Source organism: Condylura cristata, unplaced genomic scaffold (genome assembly GCF_000260355.1).
Source record: "Condylura cristata isolate star-nosed mole 26May11 unplaced genomic scaffold, ConCri1.0 scaffold00009, whole genome shotgun sequence".
Classification (NCBI taxonomy): Eukaryota; Metazoa; Chordata; class Mammalia; order Eulipotyphla; family Talpidae; genus Condylura; species Condylura cristata.
In genome coordinates, this window is record NW_004567110.1 from 49,147,340 (window position 1) to 49,171,303 (window position 23,964).

A 23,964-nucleotide genomic window follows, 5' to 3' on the forward strand; every position below is an offset into this window, starting at 1 on the left:
TGCGGAGTGAAGTCAGGCTCCGGGGTAGGGGAGGGGCAGGACGGCTGCGGCGACCCGAGCTGGTCACTGGTCTGGAAGTCCCGCGCGCCTTGGGGCTCGCCGTAGACTCCAGCCGTCTTTTCCAGCACTGTTTTCCTGTCCTTACTCCCCACCGGCTCTGCTATCCCCAGACCCGCTTCTCCCGGCCGAGGAGCCCTGGGGCGGCGGGGTTCCCCGTCGGCTCTGCCTGTGCTGCTCCGGCTTGCACCCCGGAGCCGGGCGCGCGCGGTTCCTCGTAACTGTAGCCGCGGCCGCCGCTGCTCCTTCCCGCCGCCTGCAACCGAGGCGGAGTGGTGAGGTGGGGAACGCGTGAGCGCGGCTTCCCGGCCCGGGGTCGACGCCCGCCAGTCCTGCCCCTGCTTCGGCCCGGCGCCCCCGAGCCGCGGCCCCCTCCCAGTGCAGGGGCCGGCGGCCGCGGCAGGGCGGGCGCCGCGCGGGGTCAGGGCGGGTGTATTCAATGGAAGTATGCTACCAGCTGCCGGTGCTGCCCCTGGACAGGCCGGTCCCCCAGCACGTCCTCAGTCGCCGAGGAGCTATCAGCTTCAGCTCCAGCTCCGCTCTCTTCGGCTGCCCCAATCCCCGACAACTCTCGCAGGTAATTGCCGCCGTCCGGGCCCACACTTGGGGGCTTCTTTCTTTTTGTTTCCCTCTTTCCACCAGCCTACCGCTTCGAGGACACCTCCCGTCCTCGAAGTTCACCCCAGACGCAGCATTGTTCATTGTTTTTGGCATTTCTAGGTTGTCCCCTCGATTCAAGAGCCTTTTCTTTTATCTTGGGGTCTATACACCCTCAACCACCCGGCCTCCTCACACCTCCGCCCAGGTGGGCTGTGGAAGCCCTTCGAACCCTCCCCCAGACTGCACCCCTCGGTGTTCATCGGTTAAATCTACAGGAAAGACTCTTCCTTTCTCATTGTCTCCTTCTGCCAAGTTGGGCCTCTTCTACTTAGTTGTGGCCCCGGGCACACCTGCTTCCCCCATTTACCCCCAAACACACACCTGTGCGGGATTCGCGCCTAGCCACCCCCAGCTCCTGCGCACCCCGCGGTGCTCTGTTGGTCCTGTGGTTCTCCAAACAATAGGCCGAGATGCCCCGCTGCTGTTCTCTACCGTCCTCTTTCTGTAGATGGACCGTACGTGAGAGGAACGGGAATCAAGAGTGCTTCCCTGAAGCTTAGGTTTTTTCAAACTTAATAATCAGGAATCAGTTTTGTTTTTAATTTGATAAGAAGGTTTTAGGAGAGAAACTCCTGATGAGCATTTACAGGAAGACTTTGTTTTGAATGGTCCAATACCGGTTGCTCCTGAGAATTTCTCCTCTTTCTGTGATGATGCTGTTGGCCCAACTCAGTTCTGCCAGATTTTAAATAGGGAGATGAAAAGAATTTTTTACTTACATATGAGCTGATTACCCTCAGTTTCTGTTCCCAGAATGTTACAAATTCATGATCACTTTTTTTATTCATATATGTATATATATTTCCTATTGTTAGTTATTATTATCCTTTATTGGAGTGTGCTTTCTTTCATTGTTTTAATTCCTTAAGTGGAATCTTTTTTTTTTTCTTAAGCAGGTAGCGTGGAATAGCATGTGGTAGAGATTTTACTTAGTGATAGGCGTGTCCAGTAAATATTTGTCATTTACTTCTTTTCCCCCATTTGTTTGTAGAGGGAGCAGGATCTTTATTTGGGTTTCTTACTGAATTGTTTTTATTTAAAATATTTGCCAGTATATGTGGTTTATGCTAATGAGGGCAGCCAGGCTCCTAAAAAATTACTGTAACATTAAGTAACATTTTAAATAGTATCACATTGTTATTTTGAAAGTTTAGTCTGTGATCTGACCTTCTAGTCTTGCTTAAAGCATTTTCAGGTTCTAGATTAATGTTGAGAACACAGTGTATTGCTGAAAATGATTTTTGATGGCAGTAATTAAAGGTTTTTAATGGTAGCAACTTTTTTCACCTCTAAACAGTATTTTACCTTTTCATATCAGAGGTCATATGACTTCTAATTCAATCTAATAAAGTCAGTTACTAATCATTTATAAAATTATAAAATATGAATAAAAGTGCCTTGTGCTCCCTAAGGAGAAAATGAATGAGAAGGGAGACTCTTAGGGAACTAAAACAAGTAAGGCTGATGATGCCAGGGGTTTTACCTGATGTCTTAATTAATCCACAGAGTCCAATTTTAAACCTCAGTCCTTGACTTATTTCCTAGTCTTAGATTTAACTGGGTAATGGAATTTTAAAATTAGGATTGTGGCAGGTAAAGAAAATATTTTACCAAAACTTGAAACTTAAAAATTCCTATGCCCCAAAGTCTAAAAATGTGGACAGAAATTTTCCTAAACTAACATTGCTCAATATTGAAGTGACTGTAAACTCACCAGGATGCTGAAATGGGTATATTTATCATTATCAAGACTGTGCTTCATTTGATAATAAAGCATATATTTTTAGTGATTTCCTTAGGGATACACAGGAACATAGGAATTTGTAGTAGGAAAAAAAAAAGTAGAAAATCTTGGAATCCTATTCAGAGCGCTATAAAATATTTTTTTTCTTTACCCTTGATTTTTTCATCTTTGGCTCCTGAGCTGAATACTATAGAAATAACATAAAAAGTTTAGAGGGTTTTATAGTTTCATTTAAAAGATTGAAACATTTTATATGGTCATTTAATAGAAGTTTTTTAATTAGAGTTTTACTCTTTTACAGTATGTTCAAAGCTAGCAAACTATTCAATCCTCAGTTTTTACCACAACATTAGAGCCTGGCTCATAGTTGATACTTAAAAGTATTTGTTGCATGAGTCAAATATGAAATTTGAAGTTTTAAATATGAAAAAAACATTTCAAGGATTTTTATCAAGATATAGCAGTAACTCATTTATCCAAAACTTGATTTGGAACTTAGAAGTTCAGACTTTCAGATTCAGGAAATGAGCAGAGGACATTGAGCAACAAAAATAGATTTGTAGATCTTTGTGTTTTAGGCAAAATTTTGACAAACTTTGCTGCCCAGATAGCAGTAAATTTGGAGGGGGATGGGATATTGCTAGAATTAGGTTGTCTTGCTGGTAGCAAAGGTTGACAGCTTACTAACATACCAAAAGCCAGGCATCAGAAGAAAACCTCTTCAAAGCAATGAACTTATATAAAGGTACCCTGGGGACATATAGTGTAGGAGATTGAGTGTTGTATAACACAATAATTATTAGTCAAAATGATTTTTAAATTACTAGAATATAGTTTCAAAGATTTTTTTTTAAATGCCAAACAGTTTTTAAGTATTAGTGATTAAATGGACTAGTATGAGTTATCTGGAAAATTCATTTATGTGGAACACCACCTTTCCCAAGAATACCAATTAATGAAGCATTAACCTTTTGTTTTGAACAGGTGGCAAACTTCTATTTCAAATGATTAATATGAGATTTTTTCAAGTTATTTGAAAAATAAGGATAACCATGTTTTCCCATTTTAGGATATCTATTGTTGATAGCTAAGTTGGAAGATTTATCCTGTATAATAAAGTTTTATTGGAAAAAATCTTATGAGAGCAACAATTTTCTTGTTTATCACTGTGTTTACAGTGCTTTGCACAGATAGGTGCTCAGTAAGTGTGGAATGAATCAGTGTATTTATGTACACCAAAGCATTGTACCTGGGATTATTTGGGTCAGAGTTCCAATGCAATGGAAACTCTGGGCTAGAAATTTAAATTTTAATTTTTTAAATAATATAATGGTACATCTTATTAATTGAACAAAATATTAGGATCTAACATGTAATTATAGACACTTACTGAGATGTTACATGTTCACAGCACAGTTAAGTGGAAGATACAGAATTTCCCCTAGTACTCCCTGATCCTCAAATGTACATTATCTCCCCCCATATCAAGACCAACCACCAGGTTGGTACATTGTATTGTTGCTAAACTTACGTTGACATATCATCCTTACATCTAAGCATTATCATCCTTAGTCCATAGTTTGCATTAGGGCTCCTATTGGTGTCTTTTTTTTTTTTTTTTTAAATACAGAAACTATTCCTCAAATATTTACTGAACACCTTCTGTGAATGAGGTTCCTTGTGTTAGGTGCTGAGAAAATGTAAATAATTAGTTAAAAAAAAATCACTTGTGCGCCTGCTAACTTGCCAAGTTTTTCTTTGATTCATTACCTTTCTTAAACATTTTCAATTGTAATCATAGTTTACATCTTTTTTCTCTTCAGAGGAGTTCTTCGTGTGTGACAAATTATCAAGGTCCTGTGTGTGCCAGGATAGTTCAAAACTCCATGGATAAACATTGGTTCCTTCTTCAAGAAGTGTCTAGGTTTTGTGGTGGGTGGGAGAAATGGCCTGATTAAATGTGATGTAAATTTTGTATGGGAGTTACCAACATAGATCTAGGTGAGGCTAAAGGAAGGCACAATTAAATTTTTTTTTGATAAATTTGGAAAGCTTTATATAACAGGCGAGATTTAAATTGAGGCCTGAAAGTTAAGTAGGTGTTTCTAGATAAATGGGTGCATATAGGTGGAAGAGGAAAATGGCTCAGATAGCTATGTCTGTCATCACTATCCAATAGAGCTTTTTGTTATAATAGAATGTTCTCAGTATCCAGAATAGTAGTCATTAGGTGAATGAGGTGAAATGTTTGTTTGACTGAAGAACTGAATTTAATTCAATTTCATTTAGTAGTCATATGTTTAGTGACTGCTGTGTTATCAGAGCAGATGTGTAGTTTTAATGATGTTAGCAGTAATGATCTATCAGCAATATATTCATCCAGTTGAACATTTCAGGTGTTTGCAATAGTGTGCAAACCTTCATTAATATCTTCATACATGTTTGTTAAGTCTTTAGAAATCACAATGTTGAATCAAAAGCTAAGAACATTTTTTGGTTTTTCTCAGAAGGCTCTATCTTTTATCAACACCAGGATAAATGATCTTACATGTCTAGTCATATACTAGAAATAATCATCTATTAGAAAAATAACATGTTTTTGTAAGAATTTCATAAACATTTACATAAGTTTTACGACTTTAGTAGTTGCAGAGTGATACTCTGAATTTTGATTTGCAATATTCAAGAGTAATTTTCTGAAGTGTTTTTGTACATTTATATTTCCTCTTTTGTGAAGTTTCATTTGGTTAGCCTGTGTACATTTATGAGGGTCGTTACATATTTAAAGCAGTTTGCAAAGGTACATTACGCCAAATTATAGAGGCTAGTGTGAAAATTCTGTGGGGTACCCCCAGGGAGTGGTTCTCTTGTGATACCTGGCTCCCAGCCCACTGCTGAAGAATCTGTTTTGTTGGGACCATGGTTTCATTTTTTTTTCTATTTTCAGAATTGTCTCATACTTTTATTTAAATTTATTATTTCCATATTTTGATATTCTGAACTAGTAATGTATTTATGTAATACTTTAAATATATACGCAAACAGAATATTAATGTAAATTTATAGTATATTTGCAGTATAGTTCTGATTGATGAGTAAATTGTTCGAATTTTTAATTTATACATGGTCACTAGGAATATTGTTAGTCTATGGGACATGATAATGTGGGATTTAAGACTTACATTCAGAATTTGGTGTTTTGTTGCTGTGCCTAGAGTTCCACCAATTTTACACACTACTCAAGAATCCTTTTTTAAAAATACAAATATCCCACAAGAGGTAAATTATTAAGCTCTTTACTGGAGTTAGGAAGCTTGGGAGCTCACTTGGGGTAGAAAGAGGGAGTGTATCCATTCTCTTTGAGGCAGTTTGTTCAAAAGACTGTCACTAATATTTTACTGTAAACTTCTATTCTTTATTCTCTTTTCTTTCCAAAAGAAATCAGAACAGTTCTAGAGAATTGAGTTCTTTTCTGGGGATAAATATGGGGATGAGTTTGGGGAGAGAGAAACAAAAGAAAGGGGAAGTGGACAAAGCTTAGTTTAATTACTGTTTTTGTCTGGAATCATTAATTGTCATTAAGTTGCACCAAATGTACCTAGGAAATTTAGGTGATTAGGAAGCCTCATTACAGGCACATACTTATAAGGAATTTAATTTTTTTTCTGTAGCAAAGATTGTGTGTCATATTTGTTTGTCTGTATAAAATCTGTTGCTAATATTGTTAGAAGTCTCTGAACTAAAGATCTTTATTCATATCTGAACATTCATATGTTCTCATTGACATACCAGAAAACCCTTCTAATTTAAAAACAACTTAAAAATTTTAGCTATGAATTTTCATTGATTAATTTCAATTGAGAGAAAATTGAGTGCTTGTTTTACCCTTTTAAAATCCCTGTTCTTGTCTAAAAGCAAAATACTTTGTTGAATTTTATATTATGTCCAAATATGCTTTTCAAAAGGTTAATTGGAAATAAGCAATAACTTTTGCATATTTGTATTCAGATGTATATGTTCATAAGATCAGTATGAGAAAAGGAACAACTAAGCTTGTAGATGAGTATCCTAAGCAGGCAGGACTTTGTTTTGAGTGTTGCCCAATACCCTTCCTTATGGACCTGTGCCACGGATGTTGTGGTTGACATCAGAAGCTTCTCTTGCTTAAAAATTTCACTAGTTATTTGCGATCACTGCTCCATGTCTCCACCTGCTGGTAGGGATGGCTGTTCATTATCTGCCGATGATGGCTACCAGGAGAAAGGAGGAAGGCAATGCAGGGCAGGATTTGGGAAAGAAAGTAACTTGTATAACTAATTTTAGAAAACCCTTTTTAATTCTCAGAGTTTTGAGCAAACCAAACTCAGGACCATGAGCTTTGCAAATGGTGCAACAAGTGGTCTTGCTCAAGTTATTATTTCTTGTTTCCATTTATTTGCATACCCTCTATGTGTCAGATACTGTAATTAATATTTTTACTCTTTACAAAAACTCTGTGAAGTAAATGCTGTTACTCCTGTGTATTACCAAGGAGTAAATTGAGCATGGAGATATTAAATTACTTGTATGAAATAACACTAAAACATCAAAAAGGTTCTATCATCTTGTATACCCTCACTTTTAACCGGCCTGCTTGCCTGTTAGGGTAGAAATATAGGTGATAGTGTAAGTTTATGGATTATAGTTTTTTTGGCTCATAGATCTGGATAAGGAAAACAAATCTGATGACTTGACAGGATTACTTGAAGTTAAAACACTTTATTCCAGTCTTTTCAAATAATGTGTGGAGTATTTGTTCAGGATGACACATTCTAGGAAGACATGACTAAGCTCAGTCATACTCAGGAGATGGTGAGCAGGGTGATGAGATGATTTGAAACCACACTGTGTGATATGTGACTGAAGAAACTGGACACATTTAGCCTCATGATCTATTCTGACTTTTACTATAGGACTTTCAAGTGTGTGCTCACTTTTTCTTACATCCAGAGTTTACCCTCTAAATTTATTTTTTATTATTTATTTACATCGTTGTTCATTTTTGTACAATATCTGATGTCTTCCCTTATGTGTAATCACTATAGTCCCTTGTGTGCTTCCCCTTTTTGACATCTCCACCCTGTGCCTTACATCATGGTTTGCCTGTAAGTTTTGTCTTTTTCCTGATGCTTTGTTCAGTTTCTCTATATTTTTTCCCTCTAAATTTAAATAAGGCTTAGTATATTGGGTATATCATGATTTTAAATATTTCCAGAGAAATTTTAACAATTTGATAAAACCAGTCATCCTTTTTAAAATATATGAGTAAGCTTTTTATGTTAGAATTTAGGAAATTCTTTTATTTTTCTCCTTGAACTTTTATTTGCAGTCTATTTCCCCTACATGGATATTATTATTATATGCGTTCTTTTATACCTGAAAGCATGTTATCATGGTTTTCTGCAAAAAAAAAAGTAAATTCATTTATGCATTTAGTAGTAGATGCTATATTTTAGTCATCAGTTCTTCTGAGTTCTGTACAAAAACAGTTATACTGGAAGATATCTTAAGGTTTCCTGTGTCTATCAGGCTTTATCAAATTAATTTTGTACTGAATTATCAACATAACAATATCCCGTACACAGTTCCTCTTAACTTACAGGAACTGTAAGTTGCAAGTAACAGTAAAATTTTTAGAAATGCATTTGCAACGAGATGGATGGGGCTGATTTTTTTCAATTATTTTATCAACTTTTAAATATTATTAGGAAAGATAGGGTACTGCATTTATTCTTCCTTTTTTACCTGAATAATAAAAACTTTGAGAAATGTCATTCGTAAATTTAGTGGTTGGTTATTAACCTAAGTTTTTAACTCTTGAGTAAATACTAAAACAGAGTAACTGGAGGTTCATATGGCAATAAGTATGTTTAATTATATAAGAAACTTTCAAACTTTCTTGCAAAGTGACTATACCATTTTGCATTTCCACCAATAAAAAAATGAGAATTCCTGGTGTATTATACCCTCACCAGTATTTGGTGTTGTCAGTATTCTTAACCTAAGCCATTTTAATTTACATTTTCCTAATGATATAGAATGTGAATCATCTTTTCATGTTTGTTTACTATCTGTATATCTTTTTTCATAAGATATCTGTTAAGGTTTTTGACTCATTTTTTTTTAAGGTTTTTGACTCATTTTTAAATTATTTTTTTATTGTTGAATATTAAGAGTTCTTTGTATGTTTTGGGTGATAGCCCTTTATCAGATGTGTCTGTCTCCCAGCTCAGGGCTTATCTTCTCATTGTCCTTTGCAGAGCATAAGTTTTAACTTTTATTGAAGTCCTGCTTATCTAGTTTTTCATGTACTTTTCCTTTGGTGTTTGTACCTAAAACCAAGATTATCTGTTCCCTATGTTTCCTTCTAGTAGTTTTATTGTTATATATTTTCTTTTTAGGTTTATGATCTATTTATGATTATTTTTGGTAAAGGGTGTTAAGGTTTGTGTCTAGATTCAATTTTTATATGTTGGACGTACATACAAATGGTAGTAAAGTTGTTCCAGCAGCATTTTGTTGAAGAATCCTTTACACTATAGCATTGCCTTGTTTTGTTGTCAAAAATCAAGTAATTGTTTCTTTTCTGTGAGTCTGTTTTTGGGATCTCTATTCTTTTGTTTCTCCTTTTTGCTCATACCACATTGTCTAGATCACTCTAGCTTTATGTTTAGCCTGGAGGCTGGGTTTTGTCATACTTCTGTGTTCTCCCTTTAACACTGAGTTGTTTATTCTGGGTTTTTTGCCTTTCCATCTAAACTTTAGAATCAGTTCATTGATTCACAGGTTAGCTTGTTGCTACTTTGATTGCTATTGCATTGTGTCTGCAGATCAAGTTAGAAAGAACTAACATTTTGATAACATTGAACTTTCCTAAATACTTGGTTTTGAAATGTTAAAATATATGGTATTCTTTTTAATTTAAATTTCACTTGTTCTTTACTGGGAATAGGAAAATGATTGACATTTGTATGTTTACCTTATATTTCTCAACCTTGTCATATTGTTTACTAGTTCCAGGAAGTTTTTTATTTGTAGAATCTTTCAGTTTTTCCATATAGATTAATGCCATCTGTAAACAAATAGTTTTATATTTTTCTTTTCAATCTGTATATCTTTTTTTCTTTGTTTTCTTGTCTTCTGTGTTAACTGGGACTGCCACTATGATAATGAAAAGAGTGAGAGAATATATCCTTACTTTACTCCTGCAGAATTCTTTAGTAGGGTGATACAAGGGTTATAAGAAAGAGAAAGACTACTCATTAACAAATTGGCAGAAGACACAAATGTACGGAAATAAGTTCAACTTTGCTAGTAACAAGGGAATGTAAAAAGACTTCTGGGAGAAGGAAACATGCCTTCATATTGACAAAGACTAATAAAACTACAGTGTTAGCAGGATGTGAAAAAAATGGGATTCTTACATATGAGTTGGAACTGTCACCTGATTCAACCACTTGTGAGGATAATGTCTTTATACATCAAAATTTCAAATGTGATCACTACTACCCTTTTTGTAGGACTGGGATTTTCCAAATGGGTAATAGCAAAAATTTGCATATATTTATATTTACATAAACAATCTTCAGCATTTGGAGAGTTTGGCAAGATGGTAGCAGAGTGAAGGTGCTGCCTCTAGCTAGTTAAAAACTAAATTGTAGCAAAAACAAAGTTAACTCTGAAGCATGAACTGAAGACCAGAGCATAGAAGAGAAGCAACTGCTGGGAAAGGGGTAGGAAAGCTTTAACTGATCTTGTATTCACAAGAGTGAGAAGGAAGGGTGATTGACTTGGGGAAGGCCTTGCAACTGTTGACTCAGGGGCACTACCCATAGCAGGTACTTTAGAGACACAGCAGTGCAGTGGATAAGGGGGTACACAGAATTGGCATTGACAGAGGGTGCTCGATTAGAGAACTGTAGGAGTATGGGTGCATTAACAATAACTGGTTTAAGTCTCAGATAGAAAAGCTGGGGTCCTAGTCAGTAGGAAAAGGCAGATTTGAAGACCCATGTCCATAGATGTGGTTTGTTGTAGCTAACAGTAGTGTTCTAAACACTTATGGATGTGCACGTTGTGCGTCCCCATACACTCATATACACTCACTTTCACTCTTGACCTCTTTAACTCTCTCTACTCTCTCTCTGTTTATATATTCTAGAACTTGAGGTAGACAGAAGATAATGTGAAATATGTAGAATAAGGAGTTGGCCTAGAGAAGGGCCTCACTGAATACCCTCACCACACCACTGAGGTATCTACAGCACAATAGTAAGAGTGAGCCCCAGAAAGTCACTGGAGACCACCCTCACTTCCTAACTGTCCTGGTTCCCTTCTATTATCCCTTGCCAGTACCAGTTCTCCAGCCATCTGGAGAGAGTAACCCACCTGGGGAGGGTTGATTAAATCATGGGATTTTAATTTGGCATAAAATTATCCAATAAAATGATGCCATATGTCAATATTTGCCTTGGAAAGGGGTACATAACAATTTTGGGGAAAAACTAGTTGTAAAATGGCATGTAATATAGTTAAATGTACATTAACCTGTTAATGCAATTTTCTACATCTGTTTCATATCTGTATTGTGCATAAAAATATGGAGGATTTTTATATACTGATGGAGAAATACAAGTCTGGAAAGTTGCTCACAGAGTGTTAACAGTGACTATGTTGGGCAGGGGAGTTTATGATAAACTTTACTTTCCTTATACTTTTGTGACTTTTTTTTAAAACAAAATATATCTATTCAGGAAAATCAATAAAGCTGTTTTTTTAAATTCTTCCCATTTTAAAAAATGACTCCTGTTTATAAGAGTATTTTTAAGTAGAGTTTTAAAATTTTGAAGAAATTAATAAATGATTAGTAAAAGATGGTGAACCAGAAATGGATTATTCACAGCACATAGTTGGTATTCAAAATTATTTATTGAAATAGAAGTGTAGTAAATGGTTTGATATAAGGAAGGATATTACTCTTTTTTTAAAGATTTATTTATTTACTTATGCATATAGAATTCGGGTACAAGCCAGAGGTGCAGAGGCCATGAGAGGATTCACCAGATATAGAGTGGGAAATAGAACAGGCAGATTGAGGAAGACACTGCTGAGGGAGCAGCGGGCAAGGCAGTAGAGTGCTGCCACACCATGTGGATCACCTCCGGGCCTTGGGATCCATCTTGCACTGAAGCAGCTGCGCCTAGCTTGCAGTGCTGCATCCTAACCTGTTATGCCATCAGGGAGGCCAATATACTCTGTTTTAATGAAATAATTTAAACGAGCCTGGTGGTGGATGGTTTACAAAAAATATTTTGCCTATTTCAGAGCTGAGAGGATAAGCTTTCCACTGTAATTTGCTAAAATATAAGGATCTCTGTCTCTGGTGAAGCCTCTCACCACCCCTGCTCCTCTGGCCTGTACCCCAGTTCTGTATGTATAAATAAATAAATCTTTAAAAAAAAATATAAGGATCTCTCAGCATAGTATATTTATAAAATATAAAAAGTCCTCAGAAGTTTATCAGACAGAACACTGAATGTTAAAAGAGACTGTAAAAATTAGTCCACTAAACATACAGATGAGTAAATTAAAATCGGAGGGGTTAAAAGACACAAAGGCAAATTAGAAATCTTATTCTTTTGAACATAATGATTTTGGCTGTTCAGTCTTTGCTTGAACATTTTTAGAATGAGAAGATTACTGCTTTATAAAGCAATCCATTATGATATTTAATAGTATAGTGTGTTGAATACTGTCACTACAAAAGATATCTTCTTGGAACATCAGAATGTGACCTTATTTGGAATTAAGATCTTTGCAGATGTAATCAACATGAGGTCATATGGAATTTGGACAGACCCTAAAATCAATGATTAATGTCTTTATAAGAACAAGAGCAGAACATAGAGACCCAAAAGCGCAAGGAAGAAGGCCCTATGGAGTAAAGGATACATTTTCAAGCCAAGAATACCAGCAAGTGCAGGGATACATAGAAACTACTAAAAGGCTAGGAAGGGTTCACCCTTACTTAAGGATAATGGCTCCAAGACACCTCAATTTCAGACTTCTCCGCAACTGAAATGTACAATTCTGTTGATTTAAGCCATTTTACATGTTTCTTCCAGCAACACTAAGAATACAAGTGGCTTTGATTGTTTTAGATGTGTTTGTTTATTTTTTGAATCAAAGACATTCACTGAGTAGTTTCTATGTGTCAGACACTTTGCTAGGTATATGATAATAAGACATGTTTCCTGTCTTCGTCTTTAGTACTTTGTCTGGTAGGAAAAAAAGCTATGTAAATTCATAATTTGAATATATTTTATACATGTGCACACTAGAATAGTGTGTGAAGTTCAGATATGGCACAGTGCAGCTTGGAGAATCAGGGGAGATTTTACAAAGAGACCATTGTACTTATTTTGAGAGGGCCAAAATCAGCCTCTGGAAATTTTACTGGATTCTGCTACCACGGATAGATACTATTAGTTGTACCTATTTGATGGCATGTTTGGCCAGCAAGAATAGCATCCTGTCACCAGAATTCTCTTTCCATAGTTAGAAGTAATCTTTAAAGTTCAGTCTGCTGAAAACACCAGTGGGTTCCTATCACAGTGAAAATAAAATCCAAACTCCTTTTCATGATATGACTCCATATAATCTAATCCCTGTTAACTTTTCAGGATCATTTTCCAGTGGTCACAGTGCTGTCTTGTGAGCCTGCCAGGTTGGTTTCTAATCATTTATTTTGTTCTTTTTGGGCCCTTAGATACCAGACCTTTCATAGCTTCTGATCCTTTCAGTCTTAGCCCACTCTGCAGAGAAACGTTCTTTGACCACCTGATTTAAAATTGCAGCCCTCCTCCTATTTGCCCTATTATTTTATTTTATTTATGGCACACAACACTCTTCGCTGTCTGCCAAGCTTCCACCCCCACCTTATTCCCACCTCTGCCATTGTAATTCCCACCTCTGCCATTGTAGACAGCATGATCAAGAAACAGGGATCTTTCATACCCTTTTCTCCCATGTGTCCCCGATGTACCATGCATAGGGTGTTCAGTACAGAAGAACGAAGAAAAATGTACTCTTAGTCTCTGGTATACCATGTCAGATCATATGTCACAGTAATGTTCTTTGGGTTGAATCCCAAATTGTATTCTTAGTATTTCAATTTTAGAATCCCACCTACTCTCTCCCTTCTAAATTGCACCTCTATCTTTATATAATACTCTCTGAACTGTTCTGGGCTATTGGAACTATCTCAGTCTCTAAATTTATGTATATCTTATTTAAGGATGCACTGAGATTAAGAATAGTTGCCCAAAGTAACATAGCTGTAAATAGTGTTTCTAGGATTTAATTTAACATATCTTTCTAATGAGAGTGCCGTTGCGGGGGCTGGTGTTTTTGGTGAGTGGGAAGTAAAAATTCCAGAATTAGAATAGGAGCCCTGTATTTGGAATAGAAATAGCAAACAATTATTACTTGTTTCTATAAGAAGAATGGTGATATTTGTTAAAAGGAATTTTAACAAGTAACTTGAATTTTATTTTTGGATGAAAGTTAATATATGCTTGTTATAAAATACTTGGAATATACAAAAATATCCAAAAAAGAAAAGAACACCATCCATGGCTTTATCATCCAATGATAAGCACTATTAAATTTTAGAACATTTTCATTCAGTATTTTTCTTGTGCAGAAAATATAGTGATGTTATCTTTATGCATAAATCTTTCTGTAAATTTTGAAATAATTTCCTAATGTAATTACTAGATTAAAGCATGTTGTCAAATTTCTTTCTAGAAAGGTGATACAAGTTTTATATTTCCATGAACAGCATGTGAATGTCTATACTTGGACAATTTTTAGTTTCCATTTTGATGTGGATACTCCAGTTTTAGTCTTAAACTTGAAATTTGTATAAATGATCTATCTTCTATGATTTGTCTGTATCCCTTTTCTATTCTGTTGACATCCAAGTAAATTTTAAATCAACTTTTGAAATGTTGTATAATAGTCATTATCAGCTACTTTGTCGTATTTGTAGCAAACTTCTTTTGGGGGGCCTTATTGTTAATAACATGATGTTACCTTATCTAGTAAGTAATATCTCTTTAACACATGGGTATAACTATTGTAAATTTTATCATAATTTAAATTTTATACTAGGAAACATGGAAAATAGGACCCATTTTATATAGCTTTTCTAAAATCCTTAAATTTTTAGGGAGAATATTTGCCTTACAAACATTTTTTGTGGCATATAGTATTAACATAAAAGAGGGCAATTTAAAGATAAAACCAAAACAAGTTACATTAAATGTGTAGAATCATCATTTTTCATTTTTCTTTGTTTCACAATAAAAATATCCCAAATTTATTTTCAGAGAAAAAAATTCATGGAAGTGACTTCAAGAATTTTTATGATTGGTCTTAGCTATGTTCTATTTGAGGTATAGTTTTAATTATGTTGTTTAAATTTTTCTTACCTTCATTTTTGCCACCAGTAGTGATTTTTTTTTTTTAAAGATTTATTTATTTGTGCATACAGAACTGGGGTACAGGCCAGAGGCTCAGGGGCGGCGAGAGGCTTCACCAGAGACAGAGTGGGGAGCAGAACAGGCAGATCCACGAAGTACACTGCTGAGGGGAGCAGCGAGTGGGTCAGGAGAGGTCTGCCACGCCATGTGGTCACCTCTGGAGCAGGCGGGAATCGAAATCATGCGGAAGTGGCTTTAGCTTCTTAGTGCAGTGCTTTAACCCACTGCGCCACCAGAGAAGGCCACCAGGAGTGATTTTTAATATATATATTTTATGTTTGGCTGCCTTAGGGAAGGATTCAAGTGGTGTATAAGAGAAACATTGAAGATATAAAAATAAATTTTGAGAGCTTTAATTTATAATTTTAAGCTTACTGTTTGAGATCATTATTTTGTTTCATAGAATACATATATGTATAAAATTAATTTTAAAATGCTTTAAACATTTGGAGACCTCTACCTCAGATAATCTGTTGATAACTGAATTCTTTCACACTCACACAAAAAGCTCATGCAGAAATGGTATATAACACTGCAGAAGGTTCTTGGAATATTTAGACTCCCATTAATTCATAACATCTCTTGACTCTTGAATCCACATAATAATAGTTGTTGTTTTTTTGTCTCATTTATTTGATTTTGTTAACCAGCTCTGATTTTAAGCCTGGAAGATTTAGCCCAGTATTAATTCTGTTGTAACAGCTGACCTTGTGCACCAGTCTGTCCTAACCTCAATATGTTTGAATAGTCTGTGAATTCCTGAAGAGTAGGCACAGCTTATCTAGATATGTTCAGCCCAGTGCTTTACACAAAGTGGATGTACAGTGAGTGTCAGTGGCTCAGTCATACTAAGCATCCTCCTTTCTGCTCTGTTCACTCTCCTCCTTCCTTCCCCCCTTCCCACAATGCCATCTCATACCTCTTCAGTTTGAAAGTATCCTCCTATGTTTTAAATATGAGAGAACAATGATTTTTTTAATAGCAGTTTTGTTTGACTTTCATTGAGCTATGCTGTTTTAGTTTGTTGATTTCTTGGGGGGGGGTGAATAGGTGGGAGCTTTGACCTTTAAAAATGCTTTTCCTAGTAGGATTTGCTCTCCTCCTACTTATGACAAATTTTTAGATTGAGGGAAGCTTTTGGATGAGAAAATGCATAAAGTTTTTTTGTGGATATAGTTCTAATATATCCCCTTGCACTGACACTCTGTTGTCTCTAAGAAACACTAACAAAAAGGACAAAGAAACAAGGAAATAAAAACAAGGAAATAAGGTGTTTTTAAAAAGTAGAAAGATTAATTTAGTTATGTGAACCAGTATTATTTAGTTAAGGCTGCAAACTCATGAGAAACATGAGTAGATGATTCTTCATTCAATAATGATACAACACACTGGTTCAACTACAGATTAGGCACCTTGGACTTAGAACACTGTACAGAAAGTCCAATGTTTTAAACCAGTATGTTAGGATAAAACTCCTTAAATCTGGTTCAAAACCATTTTTCATTAATTTTTAAGAATTTCAGTCTCAATTCAAGAATTTCAACTTTCATAGTATCAAAATCATTAAACCATATCACTGAATATTTGAAAAAGTAATTATTCATAATCATATAACTGTAGCATTTTTGTATTTTCATATAATTTTAAGATAGTTGTGATGAATACATGTAATTATGTAGTTTTTATAGAATGTATTACTTTTTAAATTTGTAAGTTACTCAATAATAAAATAACATTTTATTTTATTGTCATATTATGGTGTGGAAATAGATTCAGGCTTGTGAAGCAATTCCATTCCATAAAGTAATAAAAGGGTCTTTTGTCATGGATATCTGTGAGTTGCTACCAATCTATATACTTCAGCCTGTGGGAGGGAAAAGAGAGGAAGCAGTTGAACTTTGAGGAAGTGAAAGGGACTTGTGGTATCTCTTCTGTTCACATTGCATGGTGAGAACTTAGTCACTGGCTACTCCAAGCTACAAGAGAGAAATAACCTTGTAGGAACATAATACTACATGCATACAACTTTCTTTGTATTTTGACTGATTTCCTCAGGATGGTTGTTACAGAACTTGAATTAATGTTCTAAAAAGTATGAACATTTTAATAGAATTTTTATTTTTATATTGCTTTTCTAAAGTAGCTATTTCATGCTCAAGTGATTGAATAAAGGCCAGTTGTATAAAACTTTGGAAAATGTTGTGCTGTTGAACTTGGAGTAAGAAAAAATGGAAATCTGTGGCATTTTGCCTTGGTGCTATTCACACTTAACCTCATTCTGTCCCAAAGTGCTTGGCATGGAAGTTCCACCAACAGGAAGCCAACCATATGTCTGGGATTACAATACTGTTTGGGGCAAATACATTCTTAGAAAAGGCTTTGTTTAAGCACAGAAAAGACATGTGAAACCCTAAGGTATTCACATACTTTTGACTAAACTTGAAGTTGCCTGCATACACTGAAGCTACTTGAAAGAGCTTTTTAGACAGATAAACCTGGACCAAACTTGAAAACTGAACTGAACTTGAAGACTGAGCTTCTGGTGAGCTCCCGTATCTGTGCATATTATCCACTGGCATAGATGAGTGCTTTCCTGGCTTAAGATGTTTGACTGTAAACGCGGTCCAGGTTCAGAGTGACTACTAAGTGATGAAAAAAAAGAAAAACAACCCTTTAATTCCAGACTTATAAATAAAAGTGAATTTCTTTATCTATAGTTTCAGCACTATATATGATTTAGGGATATTAGTTCACAGATGTATATTTACACCACACCACAGCATACCACCACAGCACCTTTAATTCTCCACCATAGTCCATTGGGTTCCCTCCCCATGTGCTTGTCACTCTCACCCTTTCCCTCTGGTAACTATAATTCTGTCCAATTTCTAGAGTTTAGTGGTTTTGTCTGTTACTTTTTTTCTTTATATTTCATGGATGGTGACATCATCTGGTGGTTTGTCCTTGTGATTTATTTCACATGGCATAATCCTCTCCAGCTGCATACATATGCTTTTCACATGCACAGGGGACATTCTCCAAGATTGACTACATAATGGGTCACAAAACAAGTATTAATAAATTCATGAAGGTTGAAATCATACCAAAGATATTCTCTGATCACAGTTTTATCAAGAGACTACCACAAAAAGCAGGAAAAACCTCTTACATGTGGAGACTGAACAACACTGCACTAAATGACTATTATATTAATGAGGAAATTAAGAAGAAATTAAAAAATACTGGGAGACAAATGAAAATGAGGATAGAACCTGTGGGGCATAGTACAAGTACTAAGACGGAATAGTACAGTATAGTAGTATATATAGTATAGTAGTATGGGCCCATGTGAAAAAAGAGCTCAAATGATCTTCCCTTCCACCTTAAAGAATTTGAACTTTTCCTAATTCCAGTACAGGAAAGAAAATAATGAAAATTAGAGCAGAAATAAATGGAAATAAAAAAGACAGTCCAAAAGATTAATGAAAACAAAAGCTGGTACTTTGACATAATTGACAAAATAGACAAACTAGATTTATGAAAAAGAAATCTCAAATGGAATCAGAAGTGAAAGAAGTTAAACCAAATTCAGGGGCTTGTAAGAGGTGTGTATGAACAGAACAATTACAAGCAAGGAAAATGAGAAGAACCAATTCCCTCAAAAAATGAAAGTCAGCATCAGAGGGTTTCAAGAATGAGTTCTGCCAAGCCTACAAAGGTGAGCTAACATGTATCCTTCCAAAAGTCTTCAAAAATTTTGAGAGGGAATACTTTCAGATACATTTATGACACCAACATCATCTTGAACACCACACACAAAAAAAACTGTATACCAATTTTTCTAATGAACATAGATGCAACAACAAATTCTTACCTCAGAATTCCTACCAAACCAAATTCACTAATGCAGTCAAAAGGATTATACAGCATGACCAAATGGGATTTATTCCAGGGACACAGGATGTTCAGCAACCAAACTTGATTAAGATAGTTTACTACATCAATAAGAGGCAAAATTAAAAACTAATCATTTCAGTAGATGCTGAGGAGGTATTTGATAAAATTTTACAACCATTTATATTAAAAACCCTGAAAAAAACTGGGCATAGGCATACTTCAACATAATACAGGCCACATGTGACAAACCTACAATTAACATCCTCAATGGTGAAAACTGAAAGCTTTTCCACCAAGATGTGGCGCAAGATAAGGCTATCCACTGTCATTACTATTTTCCAACATGGTATTAGAAGTCTTAGCTAGAGCAAGTAGGCAAGAGGAGGATATAAAAGGAACCCAAATTGGAAAAGAAAAAAAAATTATCATTTGTGATATGATAGCATATATATATATGTATATATATATATATATAGAAAACCTCAGACTCCACTAAAGAAACAATTGAAACAAATCAGCTCAGCAAAGAGGCAGGTTGCAAAAACACTGTACAAAAATAAGTTGCCTTACCATATACAAACGATGAGAAGAGAAAGAAAGTAATTCCATTTATAATTATACCAGAAAGAATAAATACCTAGGAGTTAATGTAAAGAAAGGGGATGACCTATGTAATGAAAACTGTTATTGTTAAAGGAAATAGGAGAAGACAGAGAAATGGAAAGAGATTTCCTGCTCATGCATTGGAAGAACTCACATAGTCAAAATGGCCATCTTAATTCAAAGAGATATTCAGTGCAATCCCTGTCAAAATTCCAATGACATTCTTCAAAGAAATAGAACAAACATTGCTGAAATTCATATGGAACCACAAAAGACCTCAATTTGTCAAAGTAATCCTGATAAAAGAGGGGGAATGGTGGTACCACACTCCCAGACTTTCAGCTATACTACAAAGCTGTAATAAAATGGTATGGATCAGGAACAAAAGCAGACACGCAGACCAATGGAATAGATATGTGAGCAAGAAATTAAACCACATCTTTATGGACATTTCATGTACAACAAAGGACCTGAGAATACATACTAAGGCAGTGCAATACTTTTCAATAGTGGTGCTAGGAACACTGGACAGCCACATGCAAAATTAACTTAAAATGGATAAAAGATTGGAATATAAGACTAGCAACAAAATACTTCCCGACATAGCTTTTCAGTTATGTCTGTGGATACATCTCAAGCAACTAGAAAAAACAAAAAGTTTAAACAATGGGGACAATATCAAGCTAAAAAGTTTCTGCACAATAAAATAAACTGTCTTTAAAGCAAAAAGACATCCTACTTCTGAATGGGAGAAAATATTTGTTCACTCTATACCCAACAAGGGGCTGATAGTCAAGATCACAAAGAACTCATGGAACTCAACAAAAAGCAAACATATCCAAATTACAAAATGGGCAGAAGAGCTACCTAGGCACTTTTCCAAAGAAGATATTTAGTTGGCCAACAGGCACATGAAAAAATGCTCATCACTCAGGACTAGGAAAATGCAAATCAAAATCACAGTGAGATAACACCTATATTAAAAACACCAGAAACAAACACTTATTGATGCAGGTGTGGAGAAAAGGCATCCTCTTACACTATTGGTGCGGGTATATAGAGACAGGAATGCAACTCAGCTGTGAATTTTTTCCATTGACAACATCTTAGTGGAATTGGTGGAGATTATGCAATGTGAAATAATTCAAAAGGAGAAAGACAAATACAGGATACTTTCATTCATATCGCATATACAGAAACAAAGCAAACGAACACAAAATCAAATCAGAACAAACCATTAAAACTTAAATACACAACTGAGGCTTCTAGGGAGAAAAACGGTGAAAGACAAGGGTTGGAGAGGACCCAATGGGCTATAGTAAAGATGGAGGCTCTGCTTGGTGGGCATAGTATGATAAGCATACATTTGAAGAGGTGTGAACTTTTACCCCTAAAACACAGTGTTGTAAACCAATGTTACATCAACTTTTAAAAAGGAAAGATGGGTGGAAATGTAAAATTAAAATAGTACTAGAATAAAATTAATTTTTAAAAAGTATTTGAATCAAGTCTTTGGTATGCCTGAATATATTTTCAAAGCTCTGACTAGAGGGTTTTCGATGATTTTTAAAGCTTTGTAAATTTCAGTTAATAACTTCATTCGGACTATTAGAGAACTGGATAAAAACACTTAGATGGAGTTGTTTTTATTGCATACCTTATCTATTTTGATCCTTACTATAGCTTTGTGTCAAGTACTTTCCATTGTCCAGGATTAAGACACACTTTCAGAATATACTTTTATCAAGATTTAGCTATTAGACAAAGTACACCTTGTGTTTGAATCCATGATCAGTGACCCTGAACATATGTATTAAAGAGGATATTTGTTTGCATGAATTTCAGATTTGAAAATTCCTAACTTGAAAGAAAACTAGATGAAACATTTTTCTGTTAATATTTTTCATTGTGCTATTATCCAGCTAACATAAAATTTATCACTTTAAACATTTAAACCTGTACATCAATTACGTTCCCAATGTTGTACAATCATCACCATGATCTATTTCCCAAAATTCTTTTCATGCCACACAGAAACTGCTACCCACTAAATTTTAACATGCTATTTTTCCTCCAGCTCCAGTAACCTCTTCTATTTTCTCTCTCTGAAGAAAATATTTTTAAGTGACAATTTTATCATTATTTAGTGAAGTAAATTAAGTTTCAAATTCTTTAAGGTTTGTTGATTATACATGCATTTCGTTTGAGGAAAATGTATTTAAATCAAAATAAAAGTTATTGTGCTTTTTAAATTCTGTCTTTTCTATTTTAAACAAGGCGTTTTAATTATAGACGCTAAGAATAGAAGCCTTCGTGTTCTCTTCATTTTATTAAATGTAAACAAGTAGTGTTAATTTAAGAGAAAATAGTTCTTGTTTTTCCCTGAAACTTACTAAACTTCTTTTTAGACAGTGTTCTAGATAGAGAACTTTAAGGTAGCATTAGTCTTAATTTTCTTTGCAGTCAAGACCTTCAAAGTGATAGCAAATCAAAAAGAGACTTCTTTTTGCCAGACTGTATACATTTTTATATTGTTCTTCTGGCTGATTCTTGTCAAATTACATAGGATCAGATTGAAGTTACTTTTTTTAAATGAACAAAGAATTATTACTATTGTATTCCATAAATAGTAATTACTAGGAGGTGCTCTATACTTTGCCAGACTCCTAAAGTTCTCTATCTAGAACACTGTCTAAAAAGTTCAGTAAGTTTCAGGGAAAAAAACTATTTTAAATTATCACTACTTGCACCTGGTGGTGCAGCTAGTTAAAGCACAGCACTAGAAGCTAAAGCCATTTCAGAGTGAGTTCAATCCCCGCCCCACCTGGAACGGCAGACCTCTTCTGGCCAGCCCACTGCTCCCCTCAGCAGTGTACTTCGTCCATCTGCGTGTTCTGCTCCCCACTCTATCTCTTGGTGAACCTTCTCACCTCCCCTGCACTTCTGGCCTGTACCTCAGTTCTGTATGCATAAATAAATAAATCTTTAAAAAAAAACGTTAACACTACTTGTTTACATTTAATAGTAATTACTAGGAGGTACTCTATACTTTGCTAGGAGGTGCTCTATACTTTGGTCTTTATTTTTTGTTGTTCCATGTGTCCGAAGGTTGTGAAAAACCCAATGCTAAGCTTCACCCACTTTACTTGATCTTGAAGTGAGAGCCAGCCTCAATGCTCTGCTTAGGTATATGACTTTGCAGAACAGATTCATTTACCTCACCTAGTAAATAATAGCCGTTAATAGAAAATAGGATTTTGTCTTGGTTAGCTACAATTTATTCCTCGTTGTTTCTTCCAAATAGTTTTTATTTTAAAAAATAATTCTTGTAACTTTTTGGAATTCAATATAGGTCAGCTTGTGGAGTGTAGTGGTGAATAAATTTTTTATTGAAGGACTTTTAATAACAGTAATTTTCCTAGAAAGTCTTGATTATTAAATTGAGTCAATTATATTATTGTAGAATCTTAGAAGAATTGGCAGAACCCCTGAAGGGCATTTGTTCTAGCCTGTCCCACAACCTACTTGATAGAATATAGTTTGAAGCACCTCCTTTCAATTTACATGGTTCTAATTACGGAAAGTTCTTAAAAATTGTAGAAAGTTCTTAGACAGTATTAGTGAATCAAATTTTATTTTCCCCTGTTAGACTTTTGCCTGTTAGCCTTACTTCTTCCTTCTGTAATTTAACAAAATAAAGCTAAACTCAGATTATTTGATCTAATAAGGACTTAACACCTATTTGTCCCTCTTTTTCTTTGCCTAATTCAGCTCAGTTTATAAGCTATTCTTTTTTACCTTTCCTGTCTGCATTTTAATGCATGTATGCATTTCCCAGTGTAATATTCAGAACTAGTGAAGGTAATGGTGCATCCCTGATCTAATACTTACCTGTCAGTGCCTCCTGAGGTTTTTTTTTTTTATCATTGTCTCTGAAGAGTTTAAACAGTCTCACCTTTATTTTTTAAAGGAAACTTTAAAAAAACTTTAAAAACTTTTACATCAAGATGCAGACTTTTCTTTTTTAATCATTTTAAAATAAAACATGTATACAAAGCATATGTTCTGTTTGTAGATGTGGTATGCATCTGTATGACCTGCACCCTGATCAGTAAATTGTGACACAAGATATGTTCAAATGTAGAGTTTTGTTGGTGACTTCTAGCATTCCACTAGTTTTGTTTCAGGTACTTCATCTCTGGATATGTTTGTTTGGTGGGCTAGGAGTCTGTTTAACTGTACTACAGGAGTCACATTTTCTGTTTTGTTCTTAAAGATATTATTGGAGACTTCTGAAGCTTCGCTGAAATTTAGGTATCTAAATATACCTAAATGATCTAATATACTGCTAACCTTACACTTAAGAATGTATGTATCATATGCTTTTCTGAGTTCAAACTCCATAATTCTTGGGTCTAC

The 23,964-nt window shown here is 35.2% G+C and overlaps 1 protein-coding gene across 1 annotated transcript in view; it reads left to right on the forward strand.

Annotated features, from left to right (window-relative positions):
• Nucleotides 1-448: 448 nt before the first annotated feature.
• The window catches only part of PDE7A (phosphodiesterase 7A), a 77,882-nt gene continuing 54,366 nt past the window's right edge, over nt 449-23,964 (forward strand). Inside the window, exon 1 of the mRNA XM_004679836.2 lies at nt 449-634. Within this exon, the coding sequence (XP_004679893.1) occupies nt 497-634 (138 nt within the window). The 5' untranslated portion in view covers nt 449-496. The remainder of the gene's footprint in view (nt 635-23,964) is intronic.